This window comes from Heterodontus francisci, chromosome 26 (genome assembly GCF_036365525.1).
Source record: "Heterodontus francisci isolate sHetFra1 chromosome 26, sHetFra1.hap1, whole genome shotgun sequence".
Lineage (NCBI taxonomy): Eukaryota > Metazoa > Chordata > Chondrichthyes > Heterodontiformes > Heterodontidae > Heterodontus > Heterodontus francisci.
Genome location: NC_090396.1, coordinates 31,480,982 through 31,494,984, shown reverse-complemented (window position 1 = coordinate 31,494,984; position 14,003 = coordinate 31,480,982). Strand labels below are relative to the sequence as shown.

General features: G+C 43.3%; 1 protein-coding gene across 6 annotated transcripts in view; it reads left to right on the top strand.

Annotated features, from left to right (window-relative positions):
• The window catches only part of LOC137384245 (protein shisa-6-like), a 798,965-nt gene that overhangs the window by 46,772 nt on the left and 738,190 nt on the right, over positions 1–14,003 (top strand). For all 6 annotated transcript variants that reach the window (XM_068057981.1, XM_068057984.1, XM_068057985.1 and 3 more), the window contains one exon: positions 9,415–9,572. In XM_068057981.1, the coding sequence (XP_067914082.1) occupies positions 9,415–9,572 (158 nt within the window). The remainder of the gene's footprint in view (positions 1–9,414; positions 9,573–14,003) is intronic.

Genomic DNA, 14,003 nt, shown 5'->3' with positions numbered 1-14,003 from the left:
ACAGTGACGGTGAAGGAACATTGAAATATTTGCGAGTCAGGATGGTGTGTGACTTGGAGAGGAACTTGCAGGTGGTGGTGTTCTCATGTGCCTGATGCACTTGTTTTTCTAGGTGATGGAGGTCGAATTTTGGAAGGCGCTGTTGATGGAGCCTTGGCAAGTTGCGGCAATGCATCTTCTATATGGTACACACTGCTGCCACTGTGCGGCAATGGTGGAGGTAGTGAATGTTCAAGGTGGGGTGCCAAACAAGCAGGTTGGATGGTGTCAAGCTTCTTGAGTGTTGTTGGAGATGCACCCATCCAGGCAAGTGGGGAGTATTTCACACTCTCCTGACATGTGCCTTGTAGTTGGTGGACAGGCTATGGGGAGTCAGGAGGTGGGTTACTCACCACAGAATTCCCAGCCACTGACCTGCTCTTGTAGCCACATTATTTATATGCTTGGTCCAGTTAAGTTTCTGGTCAGTTGTAACCCCTCAGGATGTTGATGGTGGGGGATTCAGTGATCGTAATGCAGTTGAAAGTCAAGGGGAGGTGGTTAGATTATTTCCTGCTGGAGATTGTCATTGCCAGGTGTGGCGTTAATGTTACTTGCCACTTACCAGCCCAAGCCTGAATGTTATCCAGGTCTTGCTGCATGGGGGCACAGACTGCTTCATTATCTGAGTCGCGAATGTTACTGAATGCTGTGCAATCATCCGCGAACATCCCCACTCTTGACCTTAGGTTGGAGGGGAGGTCAGTGATGAAGCAGCTAAAGATGGTAGGGCCTAGGACACTACCCCGAAGAACTCCTGCAGCAATGTTCTGGGGCTGAGATGATTGGCCACCAACAACCACAACCATCTTCCTTTGTGCTCGGTATGACTCCAACCAGTGGAGAGTTTCCCTCCTGTTTCCCATTGACTTCAATTTTGTGAGGGCTCGTTGATGCCATACTCGGTCAAGTGCTGCCTTAATGTCAAGGGCATTCACTCTCACCTCACCCCTTGAATTAAGCTCTTTTGTCCATATTTGAACTAAGGCTGTAATGTTCTCTGGAGCTGAGTGGCCCTGACGGAATCCAAACTGAGCATCGGTGAGCAGGTTATTGCTGAATAAGTGCCGCTAGATAGCACTGTCGACGACACTTTCCATCACCTTGTTGATAAGATTGAGAGTACACTGATGGAGCGGTGATTGGCTAGGTTGGATTTGTCCTGCTTTTTGTGGACAGGACATACCTCATTTTCCACATTGTTGGGTAGATGCCAGTGTCGTAGCTGTACTGGAACAGCTTGGCTAGGGACACAGCTACATCTGGAGGACAGGTTTTCAGCTGGGATATTGTCAGGGCCCACAACCTTTGCTGTATTGAGTCCCTTCAGCTGTTTCTTGATATCAGGTGTGGTCAATCAAATTGGATGAAGACTAGCTTCTGTGATGTTGGGGACCTCAGGAGGAGGCCGAGATAAATCATCCACTCGGAACTTGCTTCTTTGAGCTATGTGGTAGTCCTGTTCAAATAGGCAGGAGTCCCTTTGAGCTTGGTACCTTTGCTTTGCATGAGTACACATTGCATTCAAACTCACCTTTTTGAAATAACTCCATAATTCTTCCACTCTGCTACACATATTTAACCTCCCAGGTCCTACCCTGACAAGACCTGTCAGCACACACAGATTCTCCTCTTAAGATACGTCCAGGTGAAGTCCTGTGATGTTTCCTGTTTATCCTACCATTCAGGTTTTCTCTTTTAGATGAGCATTATAATGTGATTTCCCTAAATCTCGAGATCGAACATCTCTGTATAGTATACTGAATGTTTGCCATGAAAAAGTGTTAGGTAAGACACATTAACAATTCTTCATCTTTTTATTTTTTGAAAAGGATTATGTTTAGAACATAGAACATAGAACAGTACAGCACAGTACAGGCCCTTCGGCCCACGATGTTGTGCCTAACCTTTAACCTACTCTAGGATCAAACTACCTACATACCCTTCATACTACTATCATCCATGTTTATGTTCATTTAAATAACCAAGAATGAGGCAGCAGAAATGAATTGATGATAAAGAAAGGGTGATGCAGGGGTAGAGCACAGGGGAATTTAAATCTTTGAAGGTTCAATGATGTTTTCCTGTAAATATAATTCCAAATCACCAACATATCAGAGCCAATCTTAAACATGATTAAAGCCTGGATAGGTGAAGTCATATTGTATTTGACTGAACAAGCAAGGGAAACTAATGTGAGGTGTGGAAAGGGGTGATTCTGGCAGTTTTAAGGTTTGGCAATCTGACAGAGAGGTGAATATGAGAGTGATGGAATACTGACAGCAAGAGGAGCTGCAAGATTCTGTTTATCTTACCTACATGCTTCATGATGACTGTAAAATGAATAGGAGCTGATAAATTATAAAGTTATACTAAGTGCTGTTGAGTTTGGACAGATGCCACTCAGCAACATATCTAGAATGAATGTGGAAACTAGGAATGTGGAAACACTATTGGTGAAGAGAGAAATACCTTGCAAAATAAAGTGGTTTGAAGAATAATAGATTCTTCATCCAATGACAGCACTTTGCATCTTTCTGTACCTTTCAGTTCATTGACAAGGTGAGCAGGGAAGATCAGATCAGTTGAGAACACAAGGAGCATGTCTAGTGAATAGTAGTTAGGTTTGAGGAATGTTTGCAAAGGAGGCAAAGGAGTCAAAAGCAAATGCCAAGTACTAAGATGGGTTGCATTGTAAATTTCTGTCCAGTAACAAAAGTGATAAGAAAAACCCACCATTGCATTTAACAGAAAATCTTCTGGCAAACTCAAAAGACATTGCATAAATCTATTTATCTATTTATCTTGGTTGCTTAACGAACTAATGACCACTTCTGCTGGAGATCATAAGGAAATATTTACCTTCTCCCAGAAGCAATGACATGTCTTGAAAACTACTGCTTTCCCAGGAAGGGAAGCTGAGACTGCAAATAGCAGAAACTCCTGTTTATTATTCTTCATCCCCTTTCATAAGGTCAATCATGTGCCTATGATGCACACAGGGCAAAGGATGCACTTACAACAGAGAACAAAAGAGAAAAGGAAGAAAGACTTACATTTACATTGTGCCTTTCATGAGAGAGCATGTGTCAATGTGAGATCCCAACGAACAATAGGAAGAAGAAGCAAGCAAGACTCGAAAGCATAGAAGGAACTGACTATCAATTCTACAAGCATGAAAAATAAATAATTCTGACAACTTGAAAAGGAGAGATGAGAGAATTCTCCTTCTCCCAGTCAGGAATATACCAAATATGGAAATGGGAGGGCAGGGAGGGGAAGTTGGAAAGGGCAGGAGACAAACGGAAGCACTTCAACAAGTTAGTCTGAGTAATTGCAACTTTTTTTTATTCAAAGGATGTGGCAGCTCTGGCTAGGACAGCATTTATTGTCCATCCCTAATTGCCCTTGTGAAGGTGGTGGTGAATTGCCTTCTTGAACCACTGCTGTCCATGTGGGGTAGGTACACCCACAGTGCTGTTAGGAAGGGAGTTCCAGGGTTTTGACCCAGCAACAGTTAAGGAACAGCGATATAGTCCCAAGTCAGGATGGTGTGTGGCTTGGAGGGGAACTTGCAGATGGTGGTGTTCCCATGCATCTGCTACTCTTGCCTTTCTAGGTAGTAGCGGTGGCCGGTTTGGAAAGTGCCGTGTAAGCGGCCACAGGGAGTTACTGCAGTGCATCTTGTAGATGGTACACACTGCTGCCACTGTGCATCGGTGGTGGAGGGAGTGAATGGTTGTCAATGACGTGCCAATCAAGCGGCTGCTTTGTCCTGGATGGTGTCAAGCTTCTTGAGTGTTGTTGGAGCTGCACCCATCCAGGCAAGTGGTGAGTATTCCATCACACTCCTAACTTGTGCCTTGTAGATGGTGGACAGGCTTTGGGGAGTCAGAAGGTGAGTTACTCGCCACAGGATTCCTAGCCTCTGACCTGCTCTTGTAGCCATGGTGTTTATGTGGCTACTCCAGTTCAGTTTCTGGTCAATGGTAAGCCCTAGGATGTTGATAGTGGGGGATTCAGCGATTGTAATGCCCTTGAATGTCAAGGGGAGATGGTTAGGTTCTCTCTTGTTTGAAATAGTCATTGCCTGGCACTTGTGTGGTGTGAATGTTATTTACCATTTATCAGCCCAAGCCTGGATATTGTCCAGGTCTTGCTGCATTTCTACACAGACTGCTTCAGTACCTGAGGAGTCATGAATGGTGCAATCAACAGCGAGCATCCCCAAGGCGGAGAATTAAAATGACAGGCAACTGGGAGCTCGGAGTCATGCTTGAGGACTGAAGGGAGGTGTTCTGCAAAGTGATCACCCAGTCTGTCTTTGGTCTCCCCACCTGAGCAGTAAATACAATATCGTAAATGGAAAGAAGTACCAGTAAATCGCTGTTTCATCAGGAAGGAGTGTTTGGGGCCTTGGATGATTAGAAGGGAGGAGGCAAAGGGGCAGGTGTTGCATCGCCTGCATTTGCATGGAAAGGTGCCCTAGGAAAGCGAGGTGGTGTTGGGGATGACTGAGGAGTGCATCAGGGTGTTGCAGAGGGAACAGTCCCTTTGGAATGCTGAAAGGAGAGGGGAGGGGAAGATATGTTTAATGGTGGCATTATGCTGGAGGTGTTGGAAATGGTGGAGGATGGTCCATTGAATAAGTAGTTATGGGAAGGAGGATAAGGGGTGAGAGCAGAAGTGTGTGAAATAGAACGGACCTGGACAAAGGCCCTGTCAGCCTCGGTGGGGGCGAATCTTCGGTTGAGGAAAAAGGAAGACATAACTGAAGCGTTCATATGGAAGGTTACATCGTCTGAACAGATGCAACGGAGGGGAGAAACTGAGAGAATGGAATAGAATCCTTATCGGAAACTTGTGTTATTGCCTTCTTCAGCAATAAGGTACTAAACAATCTGAGTTGAAATGTAATCAGTGGGTTCTTTATTATTAAGTAATGGTTTACAAGAGAGCTCTATAATACTTGTGTGACTAGATGACTAACATAATTCCAACTGAGCTATCATGTGCTTGTTGATGTCATTTCTTTTGATGATGTGTGAAGTACTCAGACTGTTAAAGTGGATCACAACAGAAAGAGGCTGTGAGGAATTGTAGTAAAGGTAGCTGTGGGCTTATACTTAATATTGGTTGATAGCCTATCCACAGAAATGGAGACAGATAGATCAAGGAAGAGAAGGGAAGAGTCAGAGATGGATGAAGATGAAAGAAGGGTCGAACTTGGAAGCAAAGTCAATTACATTTTCCTGTTCAGGGCAAGAGCAGGGAAAGGACATTGGAAGAGTCATGGAAGTAGGTGGGAAGAGACTGGACAATGGGAGAAAAAAGATTCAAGATAGGAAGAAATTAGTCCAGTGCAGCAGGAACAGGCTGAAACAATGGATCTACCAGGGCAGTCGTGTTTGTGGATTTTGGGAAGGAGGTAGAAGCGGGCTGTTAGTGGTTGGGGGACTTTGAGGTTGGAGGCTGTGGAGGAACGATCTCTAGAGGAGATGAGGTCAGTGACGACTGTGGTGGTGTATTGTATCAATTACACACTGGATAGATTAGTATAAAAGGGTGTAGAAGGTGAGAAAGATTGGATCTGAAACCAGCTGTAAATTGGGCAGGAAATTTAACCTACATATAATAAATGAAAAGAAAGGATAGATTCCATTTATCTTCCAATGCCAGCTAGTGCAAGTTCCACTGGGTGATCTTAATAAAGACCCAAAGCACGAAAGGAGAACAGAACAATGCGGCATACAAAGTTTTGCCCAACTTTCTTAACAGATCAAGTTATGTGTAACAGTGCTGTTTTAAATCACAATTATTAAATGGCTACTCGGAATCCGTAACAATTATTTTTCTCATGTTGCATAGAAGTAGATTTTTTGCATCAGTTGTCTAGAAAAATACTTCACGCATTACTTGTGTTAAATTCTATTGAACCAACAACCTGGAGATATAAGCTTTCAGGGTTATGTTTCCTGTCAACAAATGATGTATCAGCAGCTGCTGACCTGCTCAAATAAAAAGCAAACCTATTGTGTTTTGGAATACTGCATTTTTTAAATTCAATTAAAAATATATAAACACATGTTTTAAATTGGAATGTATGTACATAGTTGCCAGAAGATTTAAAACAATAGTACTGGTGATAAGGAGAATTGCTTTATTGCTATAATTGGTTTTACTCATGGAATATAAAAGGCAAAGTGGAATCACGGTGAGCAACTGACAGAACACGTGAAAGTATTTTAAAGTGGAAAATTAATGCATGAGGTGATAATGAAGGTGAAGAGGTATACAGACTCACACAACATTGCTTTGACACAAGATAGAATTCAGCAGTAGCACGGACTCAAGTTTGATTAAAAAGAAAGAGCAAAGTGAAGAAGCATACAGTAACCCACCCAACCAAATGAAACTCATGACGGGTCAAGTAGGAAGTGGATACTACACAACTGTACATCTTTGGAAATCTTCTCCTCCTCTGTCCTCCCTTGAGTAAACGGAGTAAATGCGTGGTGCCTAACCTTTTGAAGCTGTGGGCTGGGTATATGTTTTGAGAGCAGTAATTGGTTGTACTGAAGTGTCCGACACCATACACAACAAATAAGACTGCTCCTTGCCCATTCTCCCCCTCCCTTTTTTCCTTTTCTCATACACCCTTTCCCTTTCATCTCACTCCCCACCACCACCCTCCCCCCCCGCAACCAACCACCTAAGAAAGAGAAAATAGAGTACGAGAGCAAGCTTGTGGGGAACATAAAAACTGACGGTAAAAGTTTCTATAGGTATGCGAAGAGAAAAAGACTGGTGAAGACAAATGTAGGTCACTTACAGTCAGAAACAGGGGAATTTATTAAGGGGAATAAAGAAATGGCTGACCAACTAAATGCATACTTGGGTTCTGTCTTCACAAAGGAGGACATAAAGATCATACCAGAAATGTTGGGGAACACAGGGCTTAGTGAGAGAGAGGAACTAAAAGAAATCAGTATTAGTAGAGAAATGGTGTTGGGGAAATTGATGGGATTGAAGGCCGATATATCCCCAGGGCCTGATGGTATGCATCCCCAAGTACTTAAGGAAGTGGCCCTAGAAATAGTGGATGCATTGGTGGTCATCTTCCAAGATTCTATAGACTCTGGAACAGTTCCTACAGATTGGAAGGTAGCCAATGTAACCCCACTATTTAAAAAGGGAGGTAGAGAGAAAGCAGGGAAGTATAGACCAGTCAGCCTGACGTGGATAGTGGGAAAAATTCTAGAGTCCATTATCAAAGATTTTATAGCAGAGCACTTGGAGAACAGTGGTAGAATTGGACAGAGTCAGCATGGATTTACAAAAGGGAAATCATGCTTCACAAATCTACTAGAATTCTTCGAGGATGTAACTAGTAGAGTTGATGCGGGGGAGCCAGTGTGTGTGGTTTATTTGGACTTTCAGAAGGCTTTCGACAAAGTCCCACATAAGAGAGTAGCATGCAAAATTAAAGCGCATGGGATTGGGGGTAGTGTATTGCGATGGATAGGAAATTGATTGGCGGACAGGAAACAAAGAGTAGGGATAAATGGGTCTTTTTCCGAATGGCAAGCTGTGATTAGTGAGATACTGCAGGGAACGGTGCTAGGACCCCAGCTATTCACAATATATATTAATGTTTTAGATGAGGGAACTTAATGTAATATCTCCAAATTTGCAGATGACACAAAACTGGGTGGGAGGGTGAGTTGTGAGGAGGATGCAGAGAGGCTTCAGGGTGATTTGGACAAGTTGAGTGAGTGGGCTAATGCATGGCAGATGTAATATAATGTGGATAAATGTGAGGTTGTCCACTTTGGTAGCAAAAACAGGAAGGCAGATTATTATCTGAATGGCTATAAAATAAGAGAGGGGAATATGCATCGAGACCTGGGTGTTCTCGTACACCAGTCTCGGAAGGTAAGCATGCAGGTGCAACAGGCAGTAAAAAAGGCAAATGGTATGTTGGCCTTCATAGCGAGACGATTTGAGTACAGAAGCAGGGATGTCTTGCTGCAATTATACAGGGCCTTGGTGAGGCCACATCTGGAATATTGTGTGCAGTTTTGGTCTTCTTATCTGCGGAAGGAGGTTCTTGCTATAGAGGGAGTGCAGCGAAGGTTTACCAGACTGATTCCTGGGATGATGGGACTGACATATGAGGAGAGATTGAGTCGGTTAGGATTATATTCGCTGGAGGTCAGAAGAGTGAGGGGGGATCTCATAGAAACCTATAAAATTCTAACAGGACTTGACAGGGTAGATGCAGGAAGGATGTTCCTGATGGTGGGGGAGTCCAGAACCAGCGGTCATAGTCTAAGGATACAGGGTAAACCTTTCAGAACTGAGATGAGGAGAAATTTCTTCACCCAGAGAGTGGTGAACCTGTGGAATTCGCTACCGCAGAAAGCAGTTGAGGCCAAAACATTGAATGTTTTCAAAAGGAGTTAGATATAGCTCTTGGGTCTCAAGGGATCAAAGGGTATGGGACGAAAGCCGGAACAGGCTACTGAGTTGGATGATCAGCCGTGATCATAATGAATGGCAGAGCAGGCTCGAAGGGTCAAATGGCCTACTCCTGCTCCCAATTTCTATGTTTCTATGTTACCCTGCCCCGCCATCCTGCCAGCCTTCCAACTCCCCATTTTCCAGAGCTGAAAGACTTGGAAGTTTGAATTCTTTAAGGTTGGAAGACTGGTAAAGACTCGTTCCTGATTGGTACAAAAAGGCTACTTCCTAACAAAGTCCTTAAAAGTGGAATAAACCTTTTCCATGCTTCCAAATTTGGGATGGTTAAAGAGCTTAAAAGGCGCCAGCAAGGACTTGACGGGCCTGACTTCAGGAACACATTTCTCTCGGAGATTTGCTGATCTACACCAGCTGCAAGCCACCCACAACCATGCACCACTGGTGAAAGTATGCAATGCGTAATCCATATTATACTTTGTATACTATATATGGTGCATCATTGTCACTCTATAATTGTATTCTTCTAAAATATTTCTTTTTTTAAAAAGCCACATTTTCAAGTTGATCATTGTTCATTACTGCCACTGCATTGCAAAGTTTCTAAATATCACACTGATACCTGTTGGTTAAAATGTGCATAACATTTTTATGAATTATACCTGCCGATGATGCCGTAAGGTGTTCTAAAGTGATGTCTTCAAGTGACTATACCAGTAGTTATACAATGGTGTTTCAACTATTCACAACATTAATACTTACTATTCAACCAATCGGCAGATAGTGATCCCAGCAATTCAGTCTGAAAAACCCAGAAACACTGGGACATTATTAGCAAATGACATAAATACACTGCACTTTGTTTCAAACCTTATTTTCTGTAAAATTTCACAGGGCCTTGGCAGACATTTTACGAAACCAGGGACCAATCCCAGTACCACACTACGAGAGAGAGAATATCACGGCAATAGATGGATCGCCCAAGGAAAACTCGCCTGTTAGAACCTCCAAAAACCATTTTACACCAGTGCGAACATCGAAAGGCAATCATGGTGAGCAGAACTTCATCCAGAAACTGAGTTCTTATTTGTGTATTGTGATTTCTACCATTCATTGAAATAACAGATTTCTGCCAAAGTATTTGCTACAGCATCTCAGCAAGGCAGTTTTGAATGAAAAGATGTACTTGCCTTGTAATAGATTAGCGATGGCTTTGGAACAAGACAAGCTAAGGTCTAAATCAGACCTCAGTGCACTGAAACCTGGACAAATACGCACATTTGAGTTTATTGTCATTACGATTATCGCTGACTCTTTAAGGGTATTTTTGAGTTTATTTTCAATTAGGTTGCAGCTTTGTCACCAGACACTGATAACTGAGGCAGATCGAAGTTATACTGTAAGAGACATCTTGCTGAAATTGTACTGAGGTCAGTGACAAAAGAGCATTACAAGTGTGTGCGTGGACTCATGTGCAGAGCTCTGTTCGCCAATAGCTAATTTTTCATGTTTGGCAAGGGTCCATTTTCTTAATCACTAAAATAATTGAAATGTGAAATTTTTAAGCTTTTAGGAGGTCATCTGAACCATCTGAGTACTTTCAAAATGCATCTTTGCACCCTGTACAAATTCAAATGAGCCCCAGTCTACCTGCTGGAAATTGTCTTGAGGTTTCAGTGCATCTGGGATCCAAGTTGGGAACTGACTTTCGCAATGCATTGTCACTTTCTCACTGATACACGTTCAAACCTACTCTGCGTAAACATGAAAGCGATAGTTCAACTGCAAATTTATTGCACTTTGCTGTAGCTCAATAAAATGTTTGAGGCTGAGTGAAAGTGTGTATCAGGGGTTTACAACAGTTCTTAATCAGGATACTTCTTGTTTATTATCTTTAATTAGGGGCAATTAACAGTTACCAAGTAATTATAATTTACAGTAGGCCATTGCCTCCTATTAGCAAAATACAAGTCAGGCTATTAATAACTCATTTATATTTCAGAACTGCTTCTACTCTACAACAGTCTTCCAATATTTGAAGAATCAACCATATATCTCCTCGTCTACTTTTGCTTAGTGATCAGGCCTTTCTCTTTTCCCTCATTGCAAAAATAATACTGCCAGTCAAACAATTGTTTTTAGTTCTCAATGTTCCATACCAGTAGTTCCAAATTCTAACCTCCAGGGGAGCATAGAACAGGCAGCACCTGAAATAAAAGGAAAGTAGAAAAAATATTTGGGTTATAACACTGTCCTTGTACATCAGGGATCTGAGTTCAAATCCAGTCTAGACTCTTGGGATGAAAGCTTTTTTACTTTCTGCTGCCTCTAAAAGTCCTGAGTGTTAACCCAATTTGTAGTGGAGACGTGCTAACGGCACAAAGCTATCCATCATTCAGGACTAAGTTATCAATAAACTGGCAGTTTTGATCTAAGACCAAGCAGGATAGCTGGGGTGGAGAATGCATTGTGACACTGGAACAGTACCAGTACCGTCCCAAGAATGGAGTTATGGTGCATTGGTGAAGGAATGGAGGATGCAGATTTATTCTGTACCTGGCCTGTACTGATAAACTTTGCAGTTACAGAAACACATATCAGGTTTCTACAGGTGTTTAATATATACAAAATCTTCTTTTTTTCAAAAGGCCTAACTGGGTCACATCTTCTTCTTCTTCTTCTTGCCATTTCTTCATGGATGAAGATTTTAGGAAGGTTGCACTCATCGATTGCAGGCCCACTGGTATCTAGTCAGGCCTATCCGTGACCGGCAGATTCTCCCACAGCGGGTGCAAGTGAAGGTGTAGTTGCTGCTGGGGGTAATTGGATCTATCCTTCTCCTCCTTTTCTCTTTCATGCTGGTTCTTCACTCAGTCTCAAAGGTGTCTGTAGCCCTCCTGATGTAGCATCTCCAGGCATCACAATCTATGGCCAGCACTTCCCACTGGCCCACATAAGAACAGGAGTAAATCATTCAGCACCTTGCACTGTTCCGCCATTAGATCATTTGATCTGTACCTCAACTCCTTTTACCAATGTTTGCTTTATATCCTTCATATCTAACAAAAAAATATTGACCTCAGTCTTAAAATGTTCATTGAACCAGCATCTACAGACTTTGGGGGAGGTTTCTATTACCCATGGTTTTTTAAATTCATTCATGGAATGGGAGCATCACTGGCAAGGCCAGCATTTGTTGCCCATCCCTAATTGCCCTTGAGAATGTGGTGCTGAGCCGCCTTCTTGAACCACTGCAGTCCATTCGGTGTAGGTACACCACAGTGCTGTTAGGCAGAGAGTTCCAGGATTTTGACCCAGCGACAGAACGGTGATATAGTTCCAAGTCAGGATGATGTGACTTGGAGGGGAACTTGCAGTTCGTGGTGTTCCCATGTGTCTGCTGCTCTTGTTCTTCTAGATGGTAGAGGTCATGGGTTTGGAGAGTGCTATCAAAGGAGGCTTGGTGAGTTGATGAAGTGCATCTTGTAGATGGTACACACTGCTGCCACTGTATGTTGGTGGTGGAGGGAGTGAATGTTTAAGGTGGTGGATTGGGTGCCAATCAAGCGGGCTGCTTTGTCTTGGATGGTGTTGAGCTTCTTAAGTGTTGTTGGAGCTGCACTCATTCAGGCAAGTGGACAATATTCTATCACACTCCTGACTTGTGCCTTGTTGATGGACAGGCTTTGGAGAGTCAGGAGATGAGATACTCGCCACAGAATTCCCAGCCTCTGACCTACTCTTATAGCCACAGTGGCTGGTCCAGTTAAGTTTCTGGTCAATGATCACCCCTCAGGATGTTGATGATGGGGGATTCAGCAATGGTAATGCTGTTAAGTGTCAGGGGAGACGGTTAGTGTCACACCAACTTCCTTTGCTGAATGATAATTTTCTTTAATCCACTGACTGGAAATCTGAATTTATATTTTTTGAAAGAAATGTTATAAAGAACAAATAAAAGATGACTTTGATAATAGTTTAAGATGGCCACCTAATTTGCAACACTGTATCCTACATTGCAAGGCACTGTCGATAACACCTTTCATCACTTTGCTGACGATCAAGAGTAAACTGAAAGGATGGTGGTTGGCCAGATTGGATTAGGCCTGCTTTCTGTGGATAGGACATACCTGGCAATTTTCCTCATTGTTGGGTAGATGCCAGTGTTATAGCTGGAAGCTTTTGGCTAGGAGCACAGCTAGTCTGGAGTACAGGTCTTCAGTACTACTGCCGGGATGTTGTCTTTGCTGTATCCAGTGCCCTCAGCCATTTCTTGATATCTTGTGGAGTGAATCGAATTGGCTGAAGACTGGCATCTGTGATGCTGGGGACCTCAGGAGGACGCTGAGATGGATCATCCACTCGGCACTTCTGACTGAAGATTGATGCAAAAGCTTCAGTCTTGTCTTTTGCACTGGTGTGCTTGGCTCCCCCATCATTGTGAATGGGGATGTTTGTGGAGCCTCCTCCACCGGTTAGTTGTTTAATTGTCCATCACCATTCATGATTGGATGTGACAGGAGCGCCGAGCTTTGATCTGATCCGTTGGTTGTGGGATTGCTTAGCTTTATTACAGGCTGCTTCCACTGTTTAGCATGCATATAGCCCTGTGCTGTAGCTTCACTGCATATTCCTGCTGGTGCTTCTGGCATACTTTCCTGCACTCATTGAAGCAAGGTTGATCCCCTGGCTTGATGGTAATAATAGAATGAGGGATATATAACATGAGGTCACAGATTGGGGTTGAATACAATTCTGCTGCTGCTGTTGGCCTACAGCGCCTCATGGATGCCCAGTTTTGAGCTGCTAGATCTGTTCTGAATCTATCCCATTTATCATGGTGGTAGTGCCACACTACACAATGGAAGGTATCCTCAGTGTGAAGACAGGACTTCGTCTCCACAAGGACTGAGTGGTAGTCACTCCTCCCAATACTATCATGGACAGATACATCTGCGACAGGTAGATTGGTGAGGATGAGGTTAAGCAGGTTTTTACCTTTTGGTGCCCTCACCACCTGACACAGGCCCAGTCTGGCAGATATGTCCTTCAGGACTTGGCCAGCTCGGTCAGTAGCGGTATTACCGAGCCACTCTTGATGATGGGCATTGAAGTCCTCCACCCAGAGTACATTCCGTGCCCTTGCTACCCTCAATGCTTCATCCAAGTGGTGTTCAGCATATAGGAGTACTGATTCATCAGCTGAGGGAGGGTGATAGGTGGTAATCAGCAGGAGGCTTCCTTTCCCATGTTTGACCTGATGCCATGAAAAACTGCTTTGTGATTTATTCCTGAATGGCCTTGTTCTCAACACCCCCATCAGAGGAAATTGTTTCAAAGAACAAAGAACAAAAGACAGTACAGCACAGGAACAGGCCGTTCGGCCCTCCAAGCCAGCGCCCATCTTGATGCCTGCCTAAACTAAACTATCTGCCCTGTCAAATCATTTTATCATTTTAAAGACCAAAATTAAATCCTCTATT